This window comes from Mustela putorius, unplaced genomic scaffold (assembly GCF_011764305.1).
Source record: "Mustela putorius furo isolate JIRA1106 unplaced genomic scaffold, ASM1176430v1.1 tig00004007_pilon_pilon_pilon, whole genome shotgun sequence".
NCBI lineage: Eukaryota > Metazoa > Chordata > Mammalia > Carnivora > Mustelidae > Mustela > Mustela putorius.
This window is the reverse complement of record NW_025422145.1, coordinates 15,536,818-15,562,721: the sequence shown is the minus strand read 5'-3', so window position 1 is coordinate 15,562,721 and position 25,904 is coordinate 15,536,818. Positions and strand designations below refer to the sequence as shown.

Here is a 25,904-nt window from a genome sequence, read left to right as displayed (position 1 = left end):
AGAAACAGAGGGGTTCATAGCAAACACCCGAGTGTTCTGATTATAGTATCAAAGCGGGATGGATTTCTATAGTTCATCTAAAGTGGGATGCCAGTGATTCCAAAGTACACATGATTGTATGTACCATCATAAACGTGCTCCCAGTTCAACGGGGACTTTCCCAACAAAAGAAAAAAAATGTTTGATGCGTTTACGTCCATTAAAGCCAGAACAGTTTTAATCTTTAAGAAATTCAGGTTTGAGGGTGCGTGGGTGGCTCAGTGGGTTAAGCCTCTGCCTTCAGCTCAGGTCATGATCTCAGGGTCCTGGGATCAAGCCCCGCATCGGGCTCTCTGCTCAGCTGGGAGCCTGCTTCCTCCTCTCTCTCTCTGCCTGCCTCTCTGCCTACTTGTGATCTCTGCCTGTCAAATGAATAAATAAAATATTTTAAAATAAAGAAAGAAAGAAAGTAAAGAAAAGAAAAAATAACATAAGATAAAGAAATAACACATACATGAACTTGGGCTTGGTGATGAGTCTTTTTTTTTTAAGATTTTATTTATTTATTTGACAGAGATCACAATTAGGCAGAGAGGGAGGAGGAAGCAGGCTCCCCCCTGAGTAGAGAGCCCCATGCGGGGCTCAATCCCAGGACGCTGAGATATAACCTGTGCTGAAGGCAGAGGCTTATCCCATGAGCCACCCAGATGCCCCCAGTGATGAGTTTTAAAACACCAAAGCCAGTCCCTGAAAGAAAACAATTGCTGATGTTCTCTCTGGCACAATGTAATCTACTCGTGAAAGATGCACTTAGGAGAACCCGAAGAAAAGCCACAGATGGGGAGAAAACTTTCAGAAAACACATCAGAAGAAAGACTCCCGTGCAAAATATCCAGGCAAACTCCAAAAGCGAAAAAGAGAACCCACAACCCAACTAAAGAAAGTAAAGATCCAAACACAGCCCTCGGCGAACCAGAGGTACCGACGACAGACGAGCACAGAGAACAGAGCTGCGCACCACCAGTCACGAGGGAAAGCAAATGAAAACAGTGAGCTGGGCCACACATCTGCTGAAGCGCCACGATCTCCGGAGAAATGGCGGTGGCAGCGGGACTGGCATTCGACGCTGCTGCTGCGCATACTGCCCCCGCCATGCTTAAGGCCCCGGAGCTGCTCCCTCCAGACCACACACGATCTCACCGTGTAAGCCAACAAGCACACTCCTGGGTATTTAGACAACAGCTCCCAAGCCAACCCCAGCCTGCTCTCCGCACAGATCCTCTCTCTCCAACGGCCAGATACTTTCCAGCGGACCAGGGTGCCCTTCAGCAGGTGAGTGGACAACCAAGCGAGATGCGTCCATGCGTGCAACGGGACGCAACTTACCCACAGGGAGCAATGATCCATCGAGCCCCGCCAAGACACGGGTGAGTCGTGCGTGCACGTCACTGAGTGACGGGAGACGATCTGACTGACCATACCGTACCACGTGTGTGACAGCTGGGAAGGAGACGTCACAGAGATGGCGAACGGCAGTGACTGAGAGTCGCTGGCGGGGTCTGACCCAGAGAATGAGGTGCTGAAGGAGGTGCCCACAGGCCAGGGCGACCGCAGGCGTCCACAGGGGATCCCCGCTAGATGTCCGAAGCAGCGGGGTCCCTGGGAGAAGTCCTTCCAGCTCTAGGGGACAAGGGTCTCCTCCACCACGTGTGTCACTATTTCAGGAGCAGTTCATAGGGAGACTTTTTTTTTGAGGGTGTGGTAACATATACATGACATCAACTTTTCCTTTCATTAGTTTTTATTTTTAAAACTCTAGTAAAATACACACAACATAAAACCATAAAACATCTTCACTGTTAAACATCTTCACCATAAAAACTTAAAACCATCTTCACCGTTTTCAAGTGAGCGTTCACAAGGCCGGGTAACCATCACCACTGTCATCTCTCATCTCAGTGCACGAGAGTTCCAGTTTCTTCACATCCTTGTCAAAAGTTGTTTCCGGTTTTCTTAGATAACAGCCGTTTTCGTGGGTGCGAACTGGCACCTCACTGTGGTTTTCATGTTCATTGCCCTGATGTCTAAGGACGTGAAGCATCTTTTCATGTGTGTGTTGGGATTGGATTCAACAGTGACCCATGTGTAAGACACCAAATAACATGCAGGATTTAACAAAACATTTGGGGATGGAATATGTACTATGACTTCAGTATCCAGAATATACAAAGAGCTTTGACAACTCAACAACTCCAGGACAAGCAAACCAACTAAGAAATAGACAAAGGACTTGAACAGCTTGTCTCCAAAGAGGAGATACAGTAGCCCATGAAAGATGTTCACCATCACCAACCATTGGGGAGACGCAAGTCAAAATCCCACTGAGGTACCCCCTTATACTGGTCAGAATGGCGATCCAAGGAGCCCTGGCTGGCTCACTCAGAAGAGCACGTGACTCTTCTTTTTTTTAAGAATGTATTGACTTACTTTTAGAGGAAAAGAGAGACCAGAAGGTGGGGCAGAAGGAGAGAGAATTCCACAGAGACCACAAGGAGTGCGGAGTCTGATGCCGGGCTCCACCGCACGACCCCCAGATCCTGACCTGAGCCAAAACCAAGAGTCGGACACTCGACAGACTGGGCCACCCAGGCACCCTGGGCACGGGACTCTTGACCTCAGAGCTGTGAGTTCGAGCCCCACACTGGGTGTAGAGATTCCTCAAATAAGGAAACTGACACAACAAACCAAATTTAGGAAAGGACACTAACAGTAGTCGGTGAGGATGTGGAGAAGGGGGATGCGAGTATGTTTCTGATGGAAGGTGCTGACGTCTCTGTGGAGAACGGTTTGGCAGTTGCTCAAAAATTCTAAACACTGAGTCGCCGTACGACCTAGCAATTCCACTTGTAGGAATGTACCCAAAAACACAGAAAACAGGTGTGAAACAAAAACGTTGATGTCAGCATTCACAGCAGTGCCGCTCACAGCAGGGAAACGTGGAAACACCCACATCATGCATAAAATTGGGGGGTTAAGCTACGCCCTTTAAAAGTTGGGGTTAAGCTACGGGGATTTCACCACACTGGAAAACACAGAGGGGGCTGGCTCAGCCGGCGGCGCAGGGCACTCTTGATCTGGGGGTCATGGGTTCAAGCCCCACATTGGCTGTAGAGATTACTTAAAAGTTAAAAAAATCTTTAAAAACAAAAACAAAAACAGAGAGACTGCTGGATGTCCCCCCTCGCCAGGGAGGCCCGCTTGCCTCAGTCTGGCCTCCTGAGGCTCACTGCTCTCAGTCTGGCCTCCCAGGCCCTCCACAGTCCAGCCGGCCACATTTGGGACCCTGCCCTGCCTCCAACTCCTGGAAACACGCGCCCACTTCAGGATCCGTTCCCAGGCCCCTGCACTCCAACCCCCTCAGGGCCCAGGGCTCAACCACTTCCTCATCCATGGTCTTCAAACGGGGGGACCCCTGGCACATGGCCTCCCCGGTTCGTCTCCTCGCAGCGGGGGAAGCAAGCGTTATCTGGGCATGCAGGTGTGCAGCGACCCGCAGGGGAACTCACAGCAGCACAACGAGGAGGGACGGGGAACCCCACAGCTGGAGGGGCCGGCACAGCTCACCCACAATCCCACAGCCTCCGAGGGGTGCTCCAGCTCCAGGCACCGTGAAGAGAAAATGTGGGACCCACAGGAGCGATGTCTCTGGCCACACAGAAGAGGTATCCCAGCTGTGGGGGTCACTTGTCACACGCAGGTGGCCTACGTTCCCTGGGAAGCCACAGGAGCCACACTGCTCACAGAGGCTGCTCTAAGCCCCCAGCCCAGGGCCCACCGGGGGTGGGTTCCAGGACGTGAATTCACGCTGGTTTTTCTCATCCTTGGTTAGAACTGAAGATGCTGCACGTCACGTCTGTCCACACCCCTCCCGCTCTCTATGGCTACAAATACATTCTGGGCCCTGCCTCACCCCTGCTGACCACGCTCTGGCTCTGCTGAGGCTCCCCACAAAACCCCAGGGGCTCCATGGGTGTGGAGGAGGGGGATGCCTGTCTGAGGCAGAGGGAGCTGTCACCTGGGGGACCCGGGGGCCACAAGTGCTTGTCTCTGCACAGAGCCTAGGGGTCACTGGAGCCCCATGGACAGGGACCGGCTTGTCTGCTCCTCCATTTCCAACGTCAGCAGCCGCCACCCCAGAAAGCCCCAGCGTAGACAGACCCCTGCCCACCTCAGGGCCCCCCTCCCCACGGGCAGCTGGTTCCTGGAGTCACAGCAGGAGACAGAGCTCAGGAAGGCACCACCTCAGTGGTGCCTGCCAGGAGCAAGCCGGCCCTCTAAGGGGGTCGGGGCCAACACCACCCTTCTCTGGGGGGCCGGGACAGAGCCCAAGAGCAGGGAGGGAGGTGGCGGGCAGGGCAGGGAGAATGGGGGTAGGGGTCACCGGCCGGCCTGCCCCCATCCAGACAGGACGTCTGCACAGGGCTCCATTCTCAGAGAGACTTTCATCCATTTTCCACAAAACGGACTTTGTGCAGTTGGCCGAGTCAGCATTCTAGATGAAACGGGTGACTCTGAAGGCCGGGGGTGAAGCAAAGGCCCTGGGGTCCTCACACGCCCTGTGCAGCAGGGTCTTGCCACTGGCCGTGACCGGCTCCCACAGCACTACTTCCTGGCTGGGCATCCAGGCTCTGCTGGTCACAGAAAGGGCCCCCGGCCAAAGCCGGGCTGGGCCCCATGCTCGGTGAGTTTCCTGGGAAAGTAGGGGTGTGGCAACCCCCGGAGTAGCCCAGGGTCCAGTAGTCATGGCTGCCGCCCTCTGACGGTGGGGGAGCTGGCCTGAGGGGACACGTGGGGGCCCAGTCCTTCTGCGGCAGGTAGGCAGGCGGCTGGCCTCCCTGGACCACAGGCCTGGCCAGCAGTGCAGCCTCCAGGAGGCCAGCCCCAGGGCCCTCCTGCTCCTCCTCCAGGATCACTGACTGCCAGGGGTCCACCGGGTCATAGGTCAGCCACGCGATGTCCTCATGGACGCCGGACTCCGAGGCTCCTCGTGGGGAACAGCCACTGTCCTGGCTCGGCAGCACACCGCTTCTGCGGGCCCCTGTCCAGGTCTAGGACAGACAGCATGGGGGGAGGGGGTGGGAAGGACTCAGGCAGCGGGCTCGGGACCCGCCCCGGAAGCAGCCTCCCCTCTCCTCCCAGAAGCTCTCCCGGCGTCCTCACCCCGAGTCCAAGCAACGACTGTGTTTGGAGCACTCCATCTCACCCGCCACGTGCCAGCCTGCCCACAGACCCGCCCCGGGACCCCGAGGCCCGTCAGGACGCTCAGCAACCCCCCGCCTCCTGCTCACAGCAGCCTGGAACAGGGTACAGGCGCCGACGGGTGCCGGGGACAGAGAAGATCCCTGGTTCTGCTCCAGGCACCAGCTACAGAGGCTGGGCAGCAGCTGCTGGACCCCCGCTCACTCACACACGCACACTCACTCACACTCTCACACACTCACACACACACCAGGAGATGCCGCGGGGACACCACTTTTGGGCTGGTGGCAGCAGACCCGGGCCCCCCATGCGGTCGCAGGAGGCCCCCACCTCCCAAAGGAAAGTATTTCCTCGGTGGGACCAGGAACCGCACCAGGCGGACCACACACACGCAACCCTGTGTGTCTGCCCAGGTGCCGGGAGCCGAGTCACGGCAACACAGAGCCCCCAAGGGGTCTAATCACCGGGAGGGTGACTGGGGTCGAGAGGAGGGCCGGGTGCATGTGGCTGAGATGACGCGTTCCAGGACGGTCACCTTGGGGCTCTCGACTGTGACGGCCGCTGCCTGGGAGAAGGAGGCGGCCTCCACCGAGGGTAGAACACTCAGCTTTAAGCTCGGAGGTACAGTTCTGGACAACAACCTCAAACCCCGGGCTCCCTTGTAGCATGTTTTCCCAGCTCCCTTCTGAGAGACAGAAGTGGGAGGCGGAGGGAAGCCCGGCAGCGGCAGGGGCCACGGGGAAGGACCCCAGGAAGCATCCCGTCCTGTCCTCTGCCCGGAGTGGGGATCCGGAGACCACCCACGGGAGCTTCCCCCCAACATACACCCAGGGGGAAGGAGCCACGAGGCTGGCAGGAAGGGGAGGTGTCAGGTGTAAAGACCCTTCAGGTGGGGCTCAAAGGGCCCACAAAGGGAGAAAAAGGGAGTGTGGCAGCGCTACCCACGGGAACCCAGAGGGGCCAGACCCTCCTCAGTGACTGGCACAGCCGTAGCCCCCCGGACCTCTGAGGACCCCAAGGCCGGCGTGAGCAGCAGACCCTCCCCACAGATGCCTTCAGAGAAGCTGGGACGAGACACAGCGGCCATAGTCTCCCTGTGACGTGACCACATACCTCACAGGGGCCGCTTCCCCAAAAGAAAAAGAAACCCGCGAGAGAGAATAAGGCTAATTGTCTGGACGCATCTGAGATGGCGTGTGTAAATTTAAACCCACTACGTCTACCAAAAACAGCTCCAAGCACCCACAAAGGCCCCATACCGGCCCCAATCTCACCAGAAGCCCACATCCTCGGCAGGCCCGACCTGGGGGAGACCCCAGACCCGCCCTCTCCCCACTGCGGGCTGCGCGCACCTGGAAGTCCCCGTGGTGCACACTGTAGAGGGACTGGAAGAAGGCCGCCGGAGAGGGCACATTCCAGGAGAGGCTCCTCTTCACCCTGAGGCCAGGACGGGACAGCTAGAGGCCTCTGCATGCCCAGCGAGGGGTCCTTGGAGGCCCGGCTCCAGCAAGCACTGGACCCCGTGGGAGCCTTGCACCCTTCCCGCCAGAGGCCGCCCCACCTCCTGCCTCTCATTGGGTCCAAACCTGTTCTCGGGGCAAAACCTGACACCCATCCCTGTGGCTTGCCAGACCAATGACCCTGTAGAACTGACACACACCAAGACACACATCCTTTACAGGGTGAGTCGTGACGCTGGGCTCAGGGCTACAGGGTGCCCCTTGGGTCCTTATCCCACAGAGGGAGCAGACAGGAGGCAGCTCCCTGCCCCACCTGACTTCTCCCTGAGCAATACAGAGCCACGGGCCATCCCACAAGGATGTGGCCCACAACTCCAACACAGCAGGTCCAAACTGGCCTCACCAGCTTCCCCAGGGGGGACGTGGCCCCCCCAGGTCCCCACCGCGGGGATCACCGGTCCTCTGCCCCCTCCGCTTCCCTTCTTAGGCCTGCAATTGCCTGTCTCTCCCCCCCTGTCTCTCCCCACTGCTCTGGCACACAGCCGTCCTGGTGGGTCCTCCCGGCCTCCTGGTGGGTCCTCCCCATCCCCTCGGACCCCCCAAAATCTATCCTCACAATACAAACACTGTTTCACGAGCTTGAAGACCTCTCTTCTGCTCCAGGTCAAGTCTGGCGTCCACACCGCCCAGTACCCCCACCCACCCCGCTCTCATCCTTTCTGCGGTGAGTCTGCAGCCGGTCAGTCTCCTCCAGGCCCCTCCCTCACCCTGACACGGGTGATGGTTTACTTCAGACGGGCCCTACATCTGGTAGGTTCTCTGTGGCGTGCACTGGAGCGCTGAGCACACCAGGGCCCCAAAACGGTCTTTTCAGAGAAGGCGTTTAAAAGTCAGCAGACCACAGAGCACCCCCAGAGGCTCTTGGGTGATGCGGTCCCAGTGAACTTGGGTCCCCCTGAGCATCTTTGGGGCCCTACAACCCCCAACACACTTGACAAGTGGGGAACTCTCTAGAGGCCCAGGGCAGAGGTGTAGCCCATCCAGGATCAGATGGCGGGGAGGGCAGATGGTGGGAGGGAGGGCTGCTCTGGTCCAAGATGCCCCCCCCCACCGCCACACACACGCACGCACGCACGCACGCACACCTTGCCTACCCACCTGGGTGAAAGCTTGAACACGAGGTAGATCAGGCTGGTCAGCAGCAGAAAGACGGGTACAGCAACAAGGGTGCTGCTGCCGGGCTGCCCCCGAGAGGAGGACAGGGGGCCTGTGGGCAGGAAGGGCCCCGGGGCAGTGAGCTTCCTTGGAACCAAGGTGTTCCTCTAAACCCACGTGGCAAAGCTCTAGTAGGAGTGCCCGGGGCCACCGTGGGAATTTCCTCCCAGGCCCAGGGGCTGTGTCATGCCTGCTCCCGAATCAGCCACCGCAGGGCCCCACCTCCTCCATCTGCAAGGTCATCGGGGTCAGGCACCCTCCCCAGCTGGTCACAAGGGTCAGCCCAGCCCTCCCTAAAGAGGTGAGACCACGTCCCACTGCGGACGGAAGCAGAGGCCCGGCATGCCTCCCAGGACCACAGTCTCTCCCCATGACACAGTAACTACAGGTTCCAAGAAGCCTGACGCTGGGCAGCTGTGTGTTCCCTCCTTCAAAATCCCAGACCTCCAGGGAAATGTGGCCAGCCGGGGCAGGACCACCTCCGGGCGGGGCTCTAGGAGGTTGAGAGGCCTGGATGGGTATAAGGTCCTCCGGGAGGGAAAGCCGCACCTCGGTCAGGGCGAGGGGGCGAGGGGAAGCAGGTAGACCGACTCCACTCGCTCCACTGGCCCTCATAGCGCAGCTCCTCCTCCACGTCCGTTTCCGGGGTGGCCATGCGGACCCGCAGCCGGGCCTCATAGCGGGACCCGGGGTCCAGCTCCACAGCGTCCAGCGAGAGCCGGGTCACCCCGACGATGTGGTCCCTGAGCTGGGCCTGCTGTGGGGCAGAGGACCGTCAGCAGGCGCAGAGGGGGGACAAGGCCCATGGCCCTGAGGCCACGCCCGCACACGGCCACACAGCCACACCCATGCACGCGGGCACAGGCTCATAAGCACACTTACACTTATCCACCCCCATGCACACACACAGCTGTGGACCTGCACATGCTCAGACACACGTGTGCACAGCCACGCTCTGGGTTCTGAGGGCACCCCCTCCCCCTCATCCACATGGACATCTTCCTGTGGGGGAGAGTTGGCCCCCCGCCGCGGCTCCCAGGAGAGAGAAGGCTCCAGAGCAGTGGGCCCAGCATTACCTCCCAGCCCTCTTCCTGCTTCTTGAATGCCAGCTCGTAGCTGAGGATGGCGGTCAGGGGCTCCAGAGCAGGGCTGATCCTCCAGGTCAGGACACAATAGTAAGAGGTGACATTGCTCTGTAAGTCAGAGGGAGGGTCCAGCTTCACTGAAACAGAGTGGGGCTGCGTGAGGGTGTGTCTGCCGGCATGCCCAGGAACGAGGTCTGAAACAGGTTGGGGGTCAGGGGGCGGGGGCATGGTCATGGCCCTCCCAGCCCGGGGCCCTCCTGGGTGGCAGGACTCTGTCTCCTCGCTGGTGACGTCTCCCAGCGAGGCCCCAGGCGGGACAAGACAATGGTGAGCAACTCCAGGCCCTGCAGCCAGACAAAGAGCCCCCGGTCTGGCCGGCCGCTCCCGTCCTACGTGTCTCACTGTGTCCCTTCCTGCTGCGCCTCAGGTGCATTTCAGGTGACTGGAGTTGTGCCCTGGGCCCAGCCTGAAGCCCGGTATCTTCACCCTCCTCCCAAACCCTACGTCTCCAGGGAGCTGGGGACCCTCCCCTCCCATCTCCGAGCCCCGGGTGTTCCACGGGGCCATGAAGGTTAGGGGCCATGCGACCCTGCCCCCAGGCCCCCCGAAGCCAGGACGCTCCCCGTCAGGGCACCCAGACCTGGCCTCACCATGTCTCCGAGGCAGGTACTGCGGGTCCACCAGGCTGACCTGCTCCTGCCCAGAGACGCCGCGGTGCAGCGTGACGGTGAAGTTGTCGGAAGGCACAAGCACCTCCTCGGGGGGCAGCACCAGGGTGCACTCCCCGGCCCGGAAGACACATCTGTGCCGGCCACCCGGCGCGTGGTTGCTGGAAAGGGTGTGTGTCGGCACCAAGGACCACTGCGCCAGCCCAGCCCTTGCACCGCGACCGTGGGGACCCCGCCCTCAGGGCCCTGCGGCCTCACCTGGTGAAGAGCAGCCAGGCATGGGGGCCCCGGCCCGGCTCCGGGGCCGACCAGCGGCAGTGGATCCTCAGGATGTTGTTGTTCAGACAGGTGACAGCCCCCGCCCCGAGCCCTGGGGACAGGCACGGTTTGCAGCCCACAGCGTGCTTCAGGGCAGGGTCAGACCTGCAGCGGACACTCTGACAGGGCCGACCCCAAGAGTGGTCCCAGGAGGAGGCCTCAAGGGCAGGGCTGGGAGGTGAAGGGCTCTGACCCACGAAGTGTGGGTGGGACCTCCAGGCTGGTCCCAGGAGGTAGCGCCCCAGCACGTCCAGCCAAACCCTTCCCTGTGGAGTGAGACAGACAACTGCCCTGCCCCCAAGCTCTCTGCCAACCACCCCCACAGACACGAGTGCCCCGTGCTCACCTCCTCCTTGCCCTTGGACAGAGACAGCCGCACCGACCCAGGCACCCATGCAGGCACAGATCAGCAGCCAGGCGCTCAGCTCTCGCGTCAGGGCCTCAGCCTCCAAGGTCCGTCCTGCAAGGGACTGGGCTGAGCACACCCCCATGGGACTGTCCCCAGGAGGTCTCCCCTGTGGAGGGCTTCAAGTGGGTTACCGCCTGCCCCCTCACCACGTCCCACCACTGGGCACCAGAGGCTAAGCTGTTCTCCTAAGAAACGGAAGCTCGGGAAGATCCGAATGGCCGCGGTGTACAGCATGGTGCCCGCAGACCCAGGCCTCCTGCTGGGTTCCGGACTCCCAACCAGCAAGTGTCTGAGTCTGCCTAGAAGCCTCCTCTCTGGGACAGATGTCCTCAGCCAGCATGGTCCCAGGTCCCGTCACGCAAGGGAGATCAGGTCACAGCAACCTTGGGCCAACCATGCAGCACGCATCACACGCTTGCATTCCCACGGCAGCCCCGTGAGGTAGAGAGACCGTCCCCGCTTCCTGACAAGCCAGCCGAGTCCCAAGGAGGGGTAGTGCCTCGCCCAGGGTCATGTTGCCGACACCCACACACCCTCTCTCCCCGCTGCATCCGTAAATAAAGACCCGCTGGGGACTAGTAGGAGGATGGCAGTGAGTGGGGTGTCCGTGCAACAGAGGGCCCTCCCTGAGCCGAACGGCCGCACCCCTGTTTAGAGCACCCGCCCTGGGAAGGAGAGCAGGGCCCCGGGGGGACTGGAGGTTCACGGGAGACAAAGGCGCTGGGTGTTAGGAAGTGCCTGGGTGCGGGGAGGCCGTTGACATCCGATCACCCCATTCGTAGCTCCAGATGGTGCACTGATAGTTCCGAAGCAGGAAGCAGGGTGAGCCTGGTTACGCAAGCCTGATGGGTGATAAGGAGGCCAACAAGCAGCACCGTGCTCACAGACCACAGCACGCAAGCTCCTGGGGAGCCCGCACGCACCCAGGCAGCACACACCCCTCCAACACACCAGCAGCCTCTCTGTGGACCCGCAGGACAGACCCCAGTACAATCCCTGCTCAGGAAAATGGCACGCCATCCCCCGGCACCCCCAGCCACAGCATGGGAGGCAAGTTCTGCCCAACACCTCGCATCCCCTCCCGTGCATGCCGGGCTGGAGATGAGGGAGCGGCCTGACCAGAGCCCAAGGCAGGGTGTGGGATGACAGAATCACAGTGAGCCCAAGGTCTGGGGGCCTGAGGGATGGCAGCCACTTCCCAGCCAGGAGCTGAGCCAGGCCCTGGTGGAAGGACTCCTCTGTGCACACTGAACTGGGCCGTTCCTGCCCCAGACTGACCTAGGAGCGGATGGTTCCAGAGCATGGTGTGGGGTGGCTCCAAGCTCGGCTGGCCCCAGGGCAGGGACAAGAGCGAGCTACCAGGGCCAGGACCCCTCTGGGGGAGCAGCAGAGATGGACACGGGGACGTTTCTCCTCGAACTCTCCACATAGGATGCTTCTGGGTCTACGACGTGAGCTGGATGGGGCCGCCCCTCCCCGAGCTGTGGCCATCAAGGCCGGGGTCAGGAGCAACGTGCCCAACGCCGGCACCTGGTACCTCTGTTCCCAGCACAGGTCTGACCTGTAGTCACACCAGCCTGGGAGCACCCACCTCGCCCTGGGCACCGCTGGCCTATCCTTCCTCTGGCCACCCGCATCCTCAACAACAGGCACTAGGCCAGGCAGTGTGGAAACCCCTACCCACACACTCCCTGGTCCAGGAACAGGCACTGCGAGGACAGCAGGGGGACCTCATCACCGCTCGGACAACACGACACCACCTCGCAGGACGGCTTGCAGGGCTGGGGGGTGAACCAGGGCATCCCCCTCAGGACGCCACCACCCAGCACTACAGCCCCACGTCTGTGGACACGCCTTCAGCCCTGGAGCACTCTGGTCCCTTCTCAGGACCCATCTCCTCCGTGACCTTGGGGTCAAGATCTGGCCATGAGGTCTGACCGCTGGGGCCTCACAGCTTTCCTGCCCTGGTTTACTGGCCCACCACAAAGCCATGGGCTGCCTTGCAGCTGGACCCTGCACCAGAACCCACCGACAGGGCCAGACCCGAGGCAGGTCTCTAGAGAGACACAGCCCCTCCCCGCCATGGGCCTCAGCCCCCAAGGACCCACTGAGGCCGGGGAGGCCCCGCCAGAGCAAGGTGCCTTTGTAGCACACCCTCCAAGCGGGCTTCACGCCAACTCCTGCATCCACTTACTGTCCCCTCCTACAGAGACGCTGTGTTTTTAACGGATGGAGAACCGTCCAGCTCCCTCCAGAGGAAGGAGGCTGCTATTTCAATGGACACTTACCAAGCATTTTCTTCTCTCTGCTGGGGAAGGCGGAGAAACTCAGGCCCTGGCTCCCAAGAACCAGATACAGGAGGACATGGGGACTGTGATAAACAGTGAGCTGGAGATGGAGGCAGGAGTCCCCCCAGTGCCTCTAGGCCACATGAGCGCACAGGGGCTCGTCTAGCACAGGTGGAAACTGCCAGTGCTGTTGGCGGAAAGGACCTGAACACGAGCTTCCTACAGGGATGCTGACAGGAAGGCCACAGGCTGGAGGCTCAGAGGCAGGAAGGCCAGCCGGGGTGGGTGCAGAAGAGGTGCAGGGAAGGCTGGGGAGAGGTAGAGCCTGCCCCGAGCAGCTTCCCCGCACTGAGAGGGGTGGGCAGGAGGGGCTGCAGCTGGAAAGAGCGGGTCTGGGAGCCCTGGAGACACCAGGCTGCAGCCGCGGAGACACATGAGCTGGCCCCAGTTGCGCCTCGGGGAGACAAAGACACATCCTTCATGAAGCCCTGCTGAGCCCCCCCCCCCAGTGTCTCTCTGGCCAGACCAGACATCCCCAAGCCAGGCCAGTCAGCTCAGGAAAGGAGCAGGGGAGCAGGTAGGGCTGTAGGAAAGGTCTAGAATAAGGATGTTGACAGGGTTGCAGGGGACCTGGGGGCAAAAGGGGGTTAAATGTTGTACCTGCTCTTCCTGCACCTGTTAATGGCCCTCCTCTGCCCAGAACCCACCTCCCCGCGGCAGCCCCCGGCGGCGAGGTCAGCCAAGCCCACAGCTCTGCTGCCTCCTCACACCAGGCTCTTCTAGGGCGAGACCAGTGTGACTGGCGTGAGGTCCCATGCCTGCCCCAACAGGAAGAGAAATGCATCCTGAACCCCCTGCGGAGGCGGACCTTGTCTCTAGGTGTGTGCCTTGGCCCCTGGGAAGAGGGCACTGGGACAGGACCAGAGCAGGAACCCTCACCTCCCCTTCCTCCGCCTGGCCAAGATGACCTTCCTTCTAGGACCACACTCTCACCTGCTGCCCGCCCACAGCCCCAACGGGGGGATCCCCAGACTCTGGCTCCTCTTCTGCTCAAAGGTCCCCCAAGATCATGGGGGCTTGAAGGGGTTTTGCTGGCCCCAGGACCTGGACCTCATCTCCAGTCCGGGCCACCACAGCTCAGACCATCTGGCCCCAGAATGGCTGTCTTGACAGCCAGACTCACCTTCCCAGATGCACCTGCTGGGTCCCATGGCAAGTCAGAGGGGCCCCCAACCCTGCAGACCTGGAGATGACTGTTCCTGTGCTTGCAGCAAAGCCTCTCAGCCTGACTCAGGCTATAAGTGCAGTGAGCAGTGACGTGAACCTCCCGCGGCTCACACGGGCCGCCCATATCAAAACCACGACGCAGAGCAGAGCGGCTGCCCCAAGTGGGGCTGGGAGACAACCACCACCGCTAACCCCAAGCCCGGGGACTGGGACATGGGGTGACCCTTCATTCCCTGTGACACGGAAGGTAGCTAAACATGGGCTGTGGGGACCCGTCCGGCAAGGGGCAGTGTCCACTGGAACCCTTCCGAGAAACAGCCCTGGAGAGGCGGTTAAACAGGAAAGTGATGCACTCCCACGTCAAGGAGAGCAAACGACACAGAAGAAAATAAAAAATGAGTCCCTGCTCTCTCACCCCAGAGGACGCCTCTGTGAGAAGTTAGGCACAAGTCCTTCCACACGAGGGGGAAGCCCAAACAGGTGTGTCTTTCCTGGCCTCAGGCTGCGCCGAGCGGGTGGACTCCTGGCTCCTGTATTTTCGATGCTCTTCTAGGTCGGCACAGAAAAGCCCGTTTAGTGCCTTTAACGGCAGCACATGCCACAGTTCAATAATCCTGCCGGGAGACATTGGGATTGCTGCCGTGTGTGCTATCTTTATTTTCTGAGGAAGGACGTGCAACATTACGTTAATTTCCATAATCGCAATTTTAAACAAAGGTAATGAGTGATTCTGGGCAGGGACCCTTAATACCCAGAGTGAGCACCTCTGTGCAACTGATTCTACGGGTGGAAATGCAGGGTCTGAAGCTCAGCATTTTAATGGGGCACCTGGGTGGCTCAGTGGGTTGAGCCCCTGCCTTCAGCTCAGGTCATGATCTCAGGGTCCTGGAATCGAGCCCCACATTGGGCTCCCTGCTCAGCAGGGAGCCTGCATCCCCCTCTCTCTGCCCCTGCTTACACGCCCCCCTCCCTCTCTGACAAATAAAATCTAAATTTATTTTAAAAATAAAAACTAAAAACAATACGATTCAGCATTTTAAAATACTGATCCTACCACGTGGCCCTCCAAACACGGATCAACATCTACTCCCACCCGGAGTCTGGGAGTGCCTGTCCCCAACAGGACACAGTATCAGTCTTTGTAATCTTTGCCTATCTCCTAAGCAAACACATTTCGCGTCGCTTTCATTTACACTTTGCTGATTATTAGTGAAGATATGCTTCTTTTCCCTTACTTACTGTCTGTGTGTTCTCTGGGGTACCAAATAAGGGCACATTTCAGTGTGCATGTGTGTCTCTGCATCAAAACATCTCGGGTTAGGTCTGGAGGACCCGGAGCTGCAGCTCTGAGCTCTGCAAAGAACCAGGACCCACAGAGAGATGAAACCAGAAGTCTAAGCCCGTGAACACCTGAGGACTGGCGGCAAACATACATCACGCATCTGTTTTGTTGAGATGGGAGGGGCAGAAGGAGAGGGAGAAGGCTCATACCCGGTGCGGTCGTGACCTGAGCCAAGATTAAGAGTCAGACTGAGCCGCCCAGGCGACCCCCACAGAGCTGTCTACTATTTAAGTTTCACTCAGCATGACGCCCACCTTACCTGTTAGAAGCACACACCTTTACGATGACTGCAGCTTCTCTAGGACCCGTCTAAAGAGAGGTTCCTTCCCTCTGACAGGGTCCCTCCCACCTTGCTAAAACTAGAATTTACCACCTCAAGTCTGTCAGACCACAGCACCCACACCACAGCCATGACCCCTCCAGGGGAAACCACACAGGTGGGAAAGGGAGGAAACCTGGAGGGGAGAAGAGCACCAAATTCTAGATCGAAACTCTGCCCCCAACACAAACAACAAAATCTCTAGCTCCCCGCGAACTCCATGCATAAGAGTGACTCCAGGCAGCCAGCGAAGGGTTAAAGATCAGACACCGCGTTCGGTAGGGAGCAGTACGAAACACCCTCTTCCAGTACGAAACACCCTCTCCGGAGAAACCCAACAGAATCCAGTATCTGTGGTCTACATCGTTCACCGTTTCCGAGATGAACCCGAGAGTATCGGGCTTAGGAAGACACAGAACCAGGTGACCCACGTCGATGGACAGGGACTCCCAGGACCAACCTGTTGGAATGAGCACAGGTTTATGCTCCAAGTTGTGAAGGAAAATATGCTCCCAAGGAAGACATAGGAAATACGCGAGGAGAGATACACACTGCAGAAAAGAACCAAAAGGAAAATACATAAGAGAAAAACACAGTATCGTAACAATGCAGAAAACAAGAAAAAGACATAAGAGAGGCCATCCGTGAAAGTCAGTGCACAGCCCTTCCCGGAGGCTGGGAGCCAGGGAGAGCCCCAGAGAATCCCCAGGACTGTCAATCCTGAGCGTGAAGCAGTCATACAAACATATCACGTGTTTCCTTCCCTTAACCTCTTCCCAGTGCACACGCATCGAGACGAAACCAGAAAGTGGACCCTGAATTGGTGGCACAAGGGCACCCCAGCAGGTCAACGTTATTGGAGCCGACCCGGTCACTGGCACGATTCTCAACGTGGCACAGAATTTCTCCAGAAAAATTAAATACAAAAATGAAGCAACTAAATTAAATTTCCTAGTGGCTCGTGCGTTACCCAAGCCAGGAAAGCTGTGAGGATGGCGACTGGCGTGTATTCGTAGCAGCTGAAGTGTGTCCCAAGAGATTAGACTGAAAACCCCCGGCCCCTCGGAGAACGGTTCTAACACCTAAGGGCACTGGGAGCAGCAGGAAGGCAACCCACGTCATCCAAAGTGATTTCCCTCGAACCCCAACGACTCCCCGATGTGACTGCTACCGCCCAAGGGTGTCTCCGGAGAGTCAGGGCCCCGCACGGAGCTGGAGCCAGCCCGCAGAGAACCACCCAACCCCAGAGGCAAGAGTATCCTCAAAACCGAGAAAACACTAGGTGGGTAGAACGTGGACTGGCGTCCGCTCCCACACCACAGCAAGCTCTCTGCGGAAACCACCCGCCACTCCCATCGGTACAGACTCCAACCTGCCGGCAACACCAACAGCCGACTTCACATGCTCCCGGCACTTAACCGGCACTGACAGATGCCTGTTTGCCATCTGTCTGCACGAAGAGAACTGAAGCCCCCTTAAGTGAACCGATATCCCCTCTTTCACCGGGAGACCCCCACACAAAACGCTGCACCCAAGGACTGCGGCCATGTCGGGTTTTGTCTATATAAAGGCTGTCGAAGTTTGTCTTCCTAGATTTTGACTCTTGAGCCACAAAGTCGAAGATATTTACTATCCGTCCCTTGACGGAAGTTTGCGAACCCCTGCACTGGACAATCGTCATCACCACCGTACACAGGGGAATGAGGGCAGAAGCTCAGCTCGCCGCTGTCTCACCGCGAAGCGGCAGACGTGCTGGCCTTTACCACTGACCAGACGGCAGGCATCTGCAGAAGATCCGAGGAAACTGTGCACGTGGGAACAAAACGAAACCACAAAAACTGATGCAACAAACAGAAGCTACCGAGGGCAATGCCCGTATCCTAACATTCCATCAGCATAACCGGAAGACGCTGTTTTGTTCCGGGGAATGACCCACTACAGACCACAGGCTCACGACCCGGGCTACGTGTCATGGCAAAAAGCCCCCATCAGGTTGGGGCGCCGGGTGGCTCAGTCAGTGAACCAGCCAACTCTTGATCTCAGCCTCAGGCCATGACCAGCGGATCAGGAGTTCAAACCCTACGCGGGGCTCCAGCGTGGAGCCTACCTGAAACAAAACGAAGCCAAAAGAACGCACCGCCATGTCAGACTTCAGGATTAGCCATTTCTGGAAAAGATGCGAGTCTCGAAAACGTACACACCCGTATCAGGGGTATGAATTCACATCCCGCAACTTCCTAAACGAGACTTCACTGGGAAGAAATTTGGGAACGTAATGAAGTCCAAGGTCCTGGGCAAGAAACCAACCCGGAGGCAAAATGCCATCCGGTCCCCCTCCAGGCTGGGACATCCCTTTTCTTTTGCAGGAGAAAAGATGAAGGAAAACAGCAGAAATGCCTTCTATCTCACCAGTTTACTGCAATCCTAGGAAACCCAAACAGAAATGACCGCCCGAAATCCAGGTCATCAGTGATTCTCGACCAGAAGAACCCGAAGGGTGGCAGGAGTTTGAGGTCAACGTCTCAAAGCACTGAAAACCCTGAACGCGGTCTCTTGCGGTAGCAACACGAGTGCGAGGACCAGGCGCCGGGCTCAGAGCACAACGCCACAGATCACGTTAAGGAAATGGCAGAGGCTGGACACGTCAAGAAGGCCAAGCTGGGGAAAACGGAGACGCTGGAGGAGAACACCCACCCAGGCAAAGGCCCCCCTGGGGGAGAAGCAGAGTGACCATCCTAAGCACCCAGGGGACTCCCTGCCCTCGTCACCTGCAAGACCTCTGCCCGGCCGTGCCGTGGAGCAAGAACTACCTGCCGGTGGACACATGTGACAGGCCGCACTGTGGACCGGGCACCCAGGGCGACACGACAGGCCTGCGGGTCTCTGAGGACCCCCAGGCAGACTGCCCAACCCTCCAGTGTGCCCTGGGCTACTACAGCAAATCAGGTTATGATTAATGACAATAAAACACACTTCTTGGCAAAAAAAATGAAACACTGAAAAGGCATCATTAAGGTTTCCATTTTAATTAAACGTTCACAACAGATGGTGATAAAATAAGTTAACAGTTAAATACTCAGGGACATCGATGTACTATCAACACAACTTTACTTCGCAACTGCCGACAGGGCACACATCTGAAAAGGGTGATGGCTAGAGGACATCTGTCGGCCCTGACAGGTGCACGCCGGAAGAGCACACTTCCGAGCGGACACCCAACTCCGCACACGCGACCCCCGGGCACAGTGAGCTCATCCGCGGACCGACAGGCGGGCTGCATCTACGGGCCCCTGGGCCAGCTCCCCTCCACGGGTCAGCTTCCCGCCACCCCCACAAAGACGCCTCTGGACAAAGTTCGCACTCCTGGCGGGGAGTGCACCCTGGGGAGTGAGGTCCGAGACAGTGACGCGGCCAGGCCAGCCGGACCCTAGTCCCTCCAGCGGTGTCCACACTGAGCACTGCAGCACTTGTAGAAGGTGGTCATGGGCTCGTCGGCAGAGCGCGTCTGCAGCTGCATGAAATAGGCACGAGGATGCTCGCATTTAGGACACGGCTCTGGAAACAGAAGAACGAGTAACCCACGTCATTCAAAACAAAAACAGAAACAAAACTGCCCATAGCCAGACATACCTGCTAGAAGGAGGTGTCACGGAAAGGCAGCAAGACCCTGTCCCGGCCCGGCTACCTGGCATCCCTTGCCTGGGCACCCTTGTGCCAGGATTTCAGGCGACCGCTAGTGGCACCGGTCCCACTATGCTCCCGCAGTGAGGGAACTGAGACCTGTGACCGGGAATACACGCCAGCTCCCTCCCTGGCCCCCTTCTCCTCCTCCCATCTGCTGAAGACGGGCTGCGAACGTCACAAGGAAGGGGACGGTGGCTACCTGTGCATCACGGGTCCACTCCTGCGAGGCTTCCAACAGCCCTTCCATGGCGTGGGCCCTCACGCCTCCCAGAAGAGCCCCCGCGGGCAGTGAACACACGTACCCTCCAGGGCAGGGACCCATCCTGGCCACAGCCCTCGGGCTGTTCTCAGGGCCATCTTGCCCTCCGCCCCTCCGCCCCTCCGCCCCACACCTCTGCCAAGTGCCTCGAGGCAAAGTGACTTCACCCTGAGAAACTGACCCAGTCCATCACACTCTCAGACACCATTTCAAACATTAGGTACGTGAATCGTTTTTTTTTAATCAAATTCTGCCGATGCCAATTTTACGCATCAGATGTGGACGCTCTTCTACAGGGGAAAAGGCGACAGGGAACAGGAGCTGCTCTCGGTCCTCCCAGTCCAGGACTGTCTGGGGCTCCCCTTTCCCTCACTGGTCACGTCTCCCCCCTCCGCATACGAACAAGACTTGGGATAAACAGCTGAATGCTCTCTGACATTGACATGTAAAAGTCCACACCAGAACAAGGGACCCCATGTGTTTCCTCGGGCTCTGACTTCCCTTACTCCTGTAACCGCCGCTCCCACCACGGCCAGCCCTCGGAGTGCATGGGGTGCCCACCGCTGTCTCCCACACCCAGCGCACATGGAACAGCCCCAGGAAGGGCCGGGGAGGCCTCCAAGGTCCTAAAACGCTGGGAGGTCACTTTGAGACCCCGGCCCAGGCCCGTCCAACTCTGGGTGGGAGTTGAGCCATTACTGTCAGTCTAACAAGTGCTCAGGAAACTTTCTCTTTAGGCGCTCCCCCGTCCTCAGCGTCCCTGATGCAGACCCAGGACGGCAGCCCCGTGCCTCACCGTCACTGCTCGCGACTCACCTGCGGTGGAGTCCACGTTCTCCCAAGCCGCTGCCCCACCGAGCACGTCGTCTACCTCTTTAAGCTTCGGGTACTTCCGATTTGTCACCTAATGGAACAGCGGGTCCTCAGGATCCACACAATGGAGGAGGACAGACCTGGGCCCCCAAACCATTCCCATCTTCAAGGGTCTCCCAGACCTGCTTCCTTCAACAGAGACTGGAGGGACACTAAAGCAGTCCCACGTTTCTCCTCTCACAGCGCAGAACTCAGCACTGGCATTTAAAGAATCCAGGTCTCCGCAGTCCCAAAGAGGAGGATTCAGCTGTGTGGAGCTCAGGTCATGATCCCAGGGTCCTGGGATGCAGGCACTGGGCTCCCTACTCTGCCGGGAGCCTGTTTCTCCCTCCCTCTGCCCCTCCTCCCCACACCCATACTCGCTCACCGGCTTTTTCTCTCTCTCTCTCTGCCTCAAATAAATAAAACCTTTTTAAAGCAGGAACAAAGAAAGTAAATGCATTGTAAGCCCTAAGGAGTGACTGTGGAAGCAGCTGGAACAGCAGCAGCGGTCCTGTTCTCAGGCTACTACTGACCGCCAGGGCCCAAGAACAGGATCCCGTGACCCAGGGACAGAGCACGGGTTAGGAGCGAGGGAAGACGGTACCCCTCCGCCCCTCCCTGCACCTGGCGATGACTAGCAAGAACATCCCACTCCCCCCCTACCCACGTCTGCTTCCCGGTGAGCCCGCGCTCAGGACGGTGCAGGCCGGCTTTACCGCGTTAAGGCACCCGCCACCCTCCGCGGTCCTTTCCCTCGCTCTGAGGCACGCGTCCCTGCTTCTCCGGTAAAGGAAGACGACAGCTCCGCGCGGAACCCCCCGCTGGGCTGCCCCCCCTCGCAGAGGCAGCCTGCGTGGCCGCTCCTTTGTTTCGGCGCAGGGACCACACAGGGGTGAGAGCGTCGCTCCGGGCACTGGAGGACGCACCAGAGCGGCAGGAAAGCCGGTAGGTGGGACCGTCCCCTCCCCGGCACGGCCCGCAGAGCGCAGCCCCAGGCCTTGACCAGCAGACCACACCTGGGCTGCTCCCCGGCTCGCCAAGTGCCCGGGGAACGTCAGGGCTCCCTGGGCGTCCGCTCCCCCCGCAGCCGGCGACCGCGGCAGCCCGGCGCAGCCCCGCGCACACGGGGGGGGGCGAGTTTCCCATCCGCGCAGCTCACGCTGGAGACCGACGAGGCACGACCCCGCGCGCGTCGTTCCCGCCCCGCGCGCGCGCTACTTCGAGGATCGGCCTCGGCCCTAAGCGGCACCAAAACCGAGAAGCCCCCGCCCTCCCACGCCTTAGGCCCTCAGGAACACAGGGAAGACGCCGAAACGCTGTAAACCGAGCAACCACTTGAAACAGGGCCCCCGAGGGGCACGGCGCCCCCCGGAAAAGCAGACCGAGCAGAAAGCACGTGCAAAGGCCCGGCCGCAGCTGCGTGCGCGACGGGGCTCCTCGCAGAACGCCTCGGGTCTCGGGACAGCGCGTGCATGAGGCCGGGCATGGGCGGCACCCTCGTGGGGCCTGGCTGGGGTCCTGGGGTCCGCGCTGGGAAGGGGGATGTTTCGGGACGGGGCCGGGAGCGCGTGTGGGGGCCGCGAGCCCGGGGGAGGGGGAGGGGAAGAGGGAGGCAGGGGCTGGGAGCGCGCGTGGGGGCCGCGAGCCCGGGGAAGGGGGAGGCAGGGGCCGGGAGCGCGCGTGGGGGGCCGCAAGCCCGGGGGAGACGGACGGGGAGGCACGGGCCGCGAGCCCGAGAGGGAGCCCCGGGGCGCGGTCAGGAGCGCAGCGCGGGAGAGACGGCCGGGGACCCGCGGAGCTGCACTGAGTCTTGGCGGCCGGATCGCGGGCGCACGCGATGGGACGCGCGGCAGGACCCGTAGCCGGCGGGAGGCGGCCGCGAGCGCGAGGACGGGCGAAGGCGGACCCCGGGCCGCACCTTGCGGGTGATGTTGTGCACGTAGGGGCAGGTGTTGCAGGCGAAACGATGGCAGCGCTGCCCCTCCTCCACAATCAGCCCGTTCCCGCAGCCGGGACAGAAGAGCAGCATGGCGGCCCCCGGCGCCCCGCAGGATCCCGGCAGCCCCGCGCCCGCCGCCGCCGCCGCGCCCGTCTCGAGCGCCCATTGGTCTGGGCAGCTGCCCCGCCCCCCCGGCCGGCCAATGGACGGGCCGACTTCGCGCCCCGGCGCGCCCGTCAGCTGGCCCCCCCTCGAGCTCCCCATTGGTCCCTGCGGCAGTCCCGCCCCCTCGCGGTCGCCCCGGCCGGAACCCGGGCGCGCCGCGGCGGTGCGGGTGGAGCGCGCGCGCGGAGAGGCGACCTGGAGCCTGCCGGGGCCGGGGCGGGGGCGGGGGCGGAGGCGGCCGCGCGGCCCGAGGCGCCGGAGGACGAGGAGGACGAAGAGGAGGCACTGCCGCACTCCGAGGCGGTGGACGTGTTCCAGGAGGGTCTCGCCATGGTCGTGCAGGACCCGCTGCTCTGCGACCTGCCGATCCAGGTGCGCGCGGGCGCCGGGGGCCGGGGTCGGGCCCTCTCCCCGCCGGCCGCGCACGGCCCTGGGGCGGCCCGCAGCCCTGGAGGAGGCGCCTCTGGGCCCAAGCGGGGGTCTTCGCGGGAACCGGGCCTGGGCGGCGGGGGCGCGCGGCATGGAGAGGGGCGCACGGAAACGCGCGTCCGCGCAGGACCCTCTGACACACGGGGGCGGAACGCAGAGGTCGTCCGTGGCGTACGGGACGCACCCTTGATGGGGAGCAGGACCGGGACCGGTGTTCGTTAATCGCTTTCAGTTTGGTTCCGTACGGCTCTCAGCCCTTCCTGGAGTCGTAGACTGAACTTGTCGGGTTTTATTTTTCTTTTTAAAGATTTTACTTGTTTATTTGAGAGAGAGCTTGAGACGGGAGGAGGTCAGAGGGAGAAGCAGACTCCCCCTGGAGCTGGGAGCCGGACACGGGACTCGATCCTGGTACTCCCGGATCATGACCTGAGCCCAAGGCAGTCGCTTAACCGACTGAGCCACCCAGTTGCCCATCTTGTCGGGCTTTTAAGGTTGTATTGGCTTATTTATTGTGACTGCTTTTGGCGGGCGGGGATGGGGGTGGCCTGGTGAATTTTGCCCACTTGCCTCAACTCCACGTTGTCCTGGGCCCTGGACTCAACAGTGTCTGTGCTCCTGCCCAGCCCAGAACCCAGATCTGACCCTGGTCCTCCCTGCTCTCTGTACTCTTCCTGAGCTGTCATCCGCTTTGAGCATTAAATACAAAATGTGGGTGGAGCCGAGAGACACAGACGCAAGAAATCTGTTTCTTATCCTTTTTGGATACTCTCAGCTTGTTTTCTCTTGTTGTTGTTCAACAAGCCGGGCTCCCACCCTTGGTCTTTCTGTAGGTTACTTTGGAAGAAGTCAATTCCCAAATAGCACTAGAATACGGCCAAGCAATGACAGTCCGAGTATGCAAGATGGACGGAGAAATCATGCGTAAGTGCTCGCCATCTCCCCGGGACCGTGCAGCCCAGCTTTCCCACAGGCGGGGTACTGACATGGCGGCTTGGGGGAGACTCAGGGGCATGTGCAGGGGTATTGGGCCAGGCACAAGCCCACTCCACCTGGACTTGAGTCTTCGTCCAGAACAGTCTGCTGGCCTCCTTTCCTGCCGTCCGAGGATTCCCACCGTGCCTATTCTCCCACCTGTGTTGCAGCTGTGGTTGTGGTCCAGAATGCTACCGTCCTGGACCTGAAGAAGGCCATTCAGAGATATGTGCAGCTCAGGCAAGAGCGTGAGGGGGGCATCCAGCACATCAGCTGGTAAGTGGGGCTGTGGGAAGCGCTGGTGCTGTGAGGTCTTGGTGAGCCTTCAGGCGTGGCCGGTGCCTGGGACTCCTGCCTCAGCTGCTCTGGTGTCTATAGCATGCCACCAGGATTCCTTAACGGGGGCACCTCGGGGCATTTCCAGTGTAAGGGGTCTCCCGGGTTGGAGGTGGGGCAGCTGTCAGTGGTCCCGCCCATGGCCCCTTGGGTGCTCTCCCAGGCCTGCTGGGCCAGAGGTTGTGGTCTGCAGCCTGTTTCGTGAGTAAGGCCGGGCCCACCACAGCCCCTGGAGCAGTCAGTGCCTCCTTAGAGTTCCATCGGGCCCGGCGCGTGCATGGTACAGGAAGAGCCAAGACGAGGCCGCCTGTCCTGGGTCGCCCCGAGCTGAGTGTCTTGAGCCCATCTCACACGCAGCCCCGTGTCCCAGCTGCCCCATCACCCTGCCCGCGGTGTTCCTGAACCCCTGAACCTTACAGGTCCTACGTGTGGAGGACCTACTACCTGACCTCCGCAGGAGAGAAGCTCACAGACGACAGGAAGAAGCTGCGAGAGTAAGTGTGGGCCACGCTCTGAGGTGCAGGGAGGCATCTGGTCTCTCGCCTGCCAGCTCCCCAAGCCCCACCAGAGGGCTGGGGCTTCCCAGGAATGAGGAGTCGTGATTAAATCAGTTCCTGGGGAACTCGCAATACCCGGAGAGTGCCTGGCTGGAATGAGAGCCTCCTGCAAGGGGGTTCCTGGGGGCCCTCCCCCTTGGAATGGGAGGCATAGGGGCAGTGAAGGGCCTCCCAGAGCCAGGGGGAGGCAGAGTGTGTGCAGGCAAGAGGATGATCACTGCCACTTCCTCTCCTCCCTGGACACAGCGCTCCTCCTGCCCATTCCTTCTTGGTCCCTCACAGATCTCAGGTGAGGAGTCAGATACAGCTTCTGCCGATCACACACTGTAGTCCTCTTTCTTTTCCAGTTATGGTATCCGGAATCGAGATGAGGTGTCCTTCATCAAAAAGCTGAGGCAAAAATGAACATCCGGACACGGACAGCTCTGTGCCGGTGGCTGGTACCGGCTGGAACGAAGCTGAGCCCTGGGCCCGAACAGCCAAGCTGCGCAGCACGTGGGCCTGGCCTTGCATACAAAATAAATCTACTTGCTCCTCAGTTTGAAAAGTAAGAAAGCCACAGTCTGGGAGCAGGAAGCCGTGCTGCTGCCCATTCACAGAGAGGACACAAGGGCAGAAAATGGTGCGGGGGAGCCCTGAGGTCTCCATTGCTTGCTCTGAACCCTGCGGCCACACAATCCCCCGGCCACCAGACCAGTGATTCTACCGTGATTTCTATGGCAAGGGGACATAAAGTCGATGGCTGGCTTTGTGCGCTTACGGGGCAGCAGGGGCCTTGCATCCAACAGTATGTGGGTGAGGTCTCCGGCCTCAGTTCCCAGGGTTCGCCTGGAGCAGCACCCTTCACCCTGTGGCTCCTGGAAAGGGAGGCAGCCTCTGGCTGGAGAGGGAGGGCTGGGGTCAGGTACTTCTCGGGGCGGGGGAGGGCACAATAGCACAACCATGGGTTCTTCTCTCGTTGTCAGCTGCCAGTCACCCTAAAGACGGGGACAAGGTCCAGCCAGCCATCTGGCAGAGGGACTTTACTGGGAGGTGTGTCTCACACTTTGTTCCCCACTCTGCAGAGCCATAAGCGGGAGGGGAGGGTGAGGAAGAGGCCTGAAGGACCCGCCCCCCTCCACAGCCGTAGCCAGAGACCA

The 25,904-nt window shown here is 60.0% G+C and overlaps 3 protein-coding genes across 3 annotated transcripts; 1 reads left to right on the top strand and 2 right to left on the bottom strand.

The window, feature by feature from the left end:
* Positions 1-1,762: 1,762 nt before the first annotated feature.
* On the bottom strand, positions 1,763-13,947 carry IL9R (interleukin 9 receptor). The gene is made up of 8 exons (XM_045072142.1): positions 13,865-13,947; positions 9,925-10,444; positions 9,649-9,827; positions 8,990-9,135; positions 8,463-8,670; positions 7,857-7,965; positions 6,591-6,675; positions 1,763-5,087 (listed from the first exon to the last, which is right to left on the bottom strand). Exons 1-8 carry the CDS (start codon positions 13,890-13,892, stop codon positions 4,587-4,589), a joined length of 1,776 nt encoding a protein of 591 aa, XP_044928077.1. The 5' UTR covers positions 13,893-13,947; the 3' UTR covers positions 1,763-4,586.
* A 4,632-nt stretch (positions 13,948-18,579) lies between these two features.
* Positions 18,580-22,453, bottom strand: POLR3K (RNA polymerase III subunit K). The gene is made up of 3 exons (XM_045072117.1): positions 22,286-22,453; positions 20,329-20,416; positions 18,580-19,124 (listed from the first exon to the last, which is right to left on the bottom strand). Exons 1-3 carry the CDS (start codon positions 22,394-22,396, stop codon positions 18,997-18,999), a joined length of 327 nt encoding a protein of 108 aa, XP_044928052.1. The 5' UTR covers positions 22,397-22,453; the 3' UTR covers positions 18,580-18,996.
* Positions 22,454-22,602: 149 nt separating this feature from the next.
* SNRNP25 (small nuclear ribonucleoprotein U11/U12 subunit 25) lies at positions 22,603-25,303 on the top strand. The gene is made up of 5 exons (XM_045072115.1): positions 22,603-22,843; positions 23,731-23,821; positions 24,043-24,148; positions 24,628-24,702; positions 25,113-25,303. Exons 1-5 carry the CDS (start codon positions 22,802-22,804, stop codon positions 25,168-25,170), a joined length of 372 nt encoding a protein of 123 aa, XP_044928050.1. The 5' UTR covers positions 22,603-22,801; the 3' UTR covers positions 25,171-25,303.
* Positions 25,304-25,904: the final 601 nt, after the last annotated feature.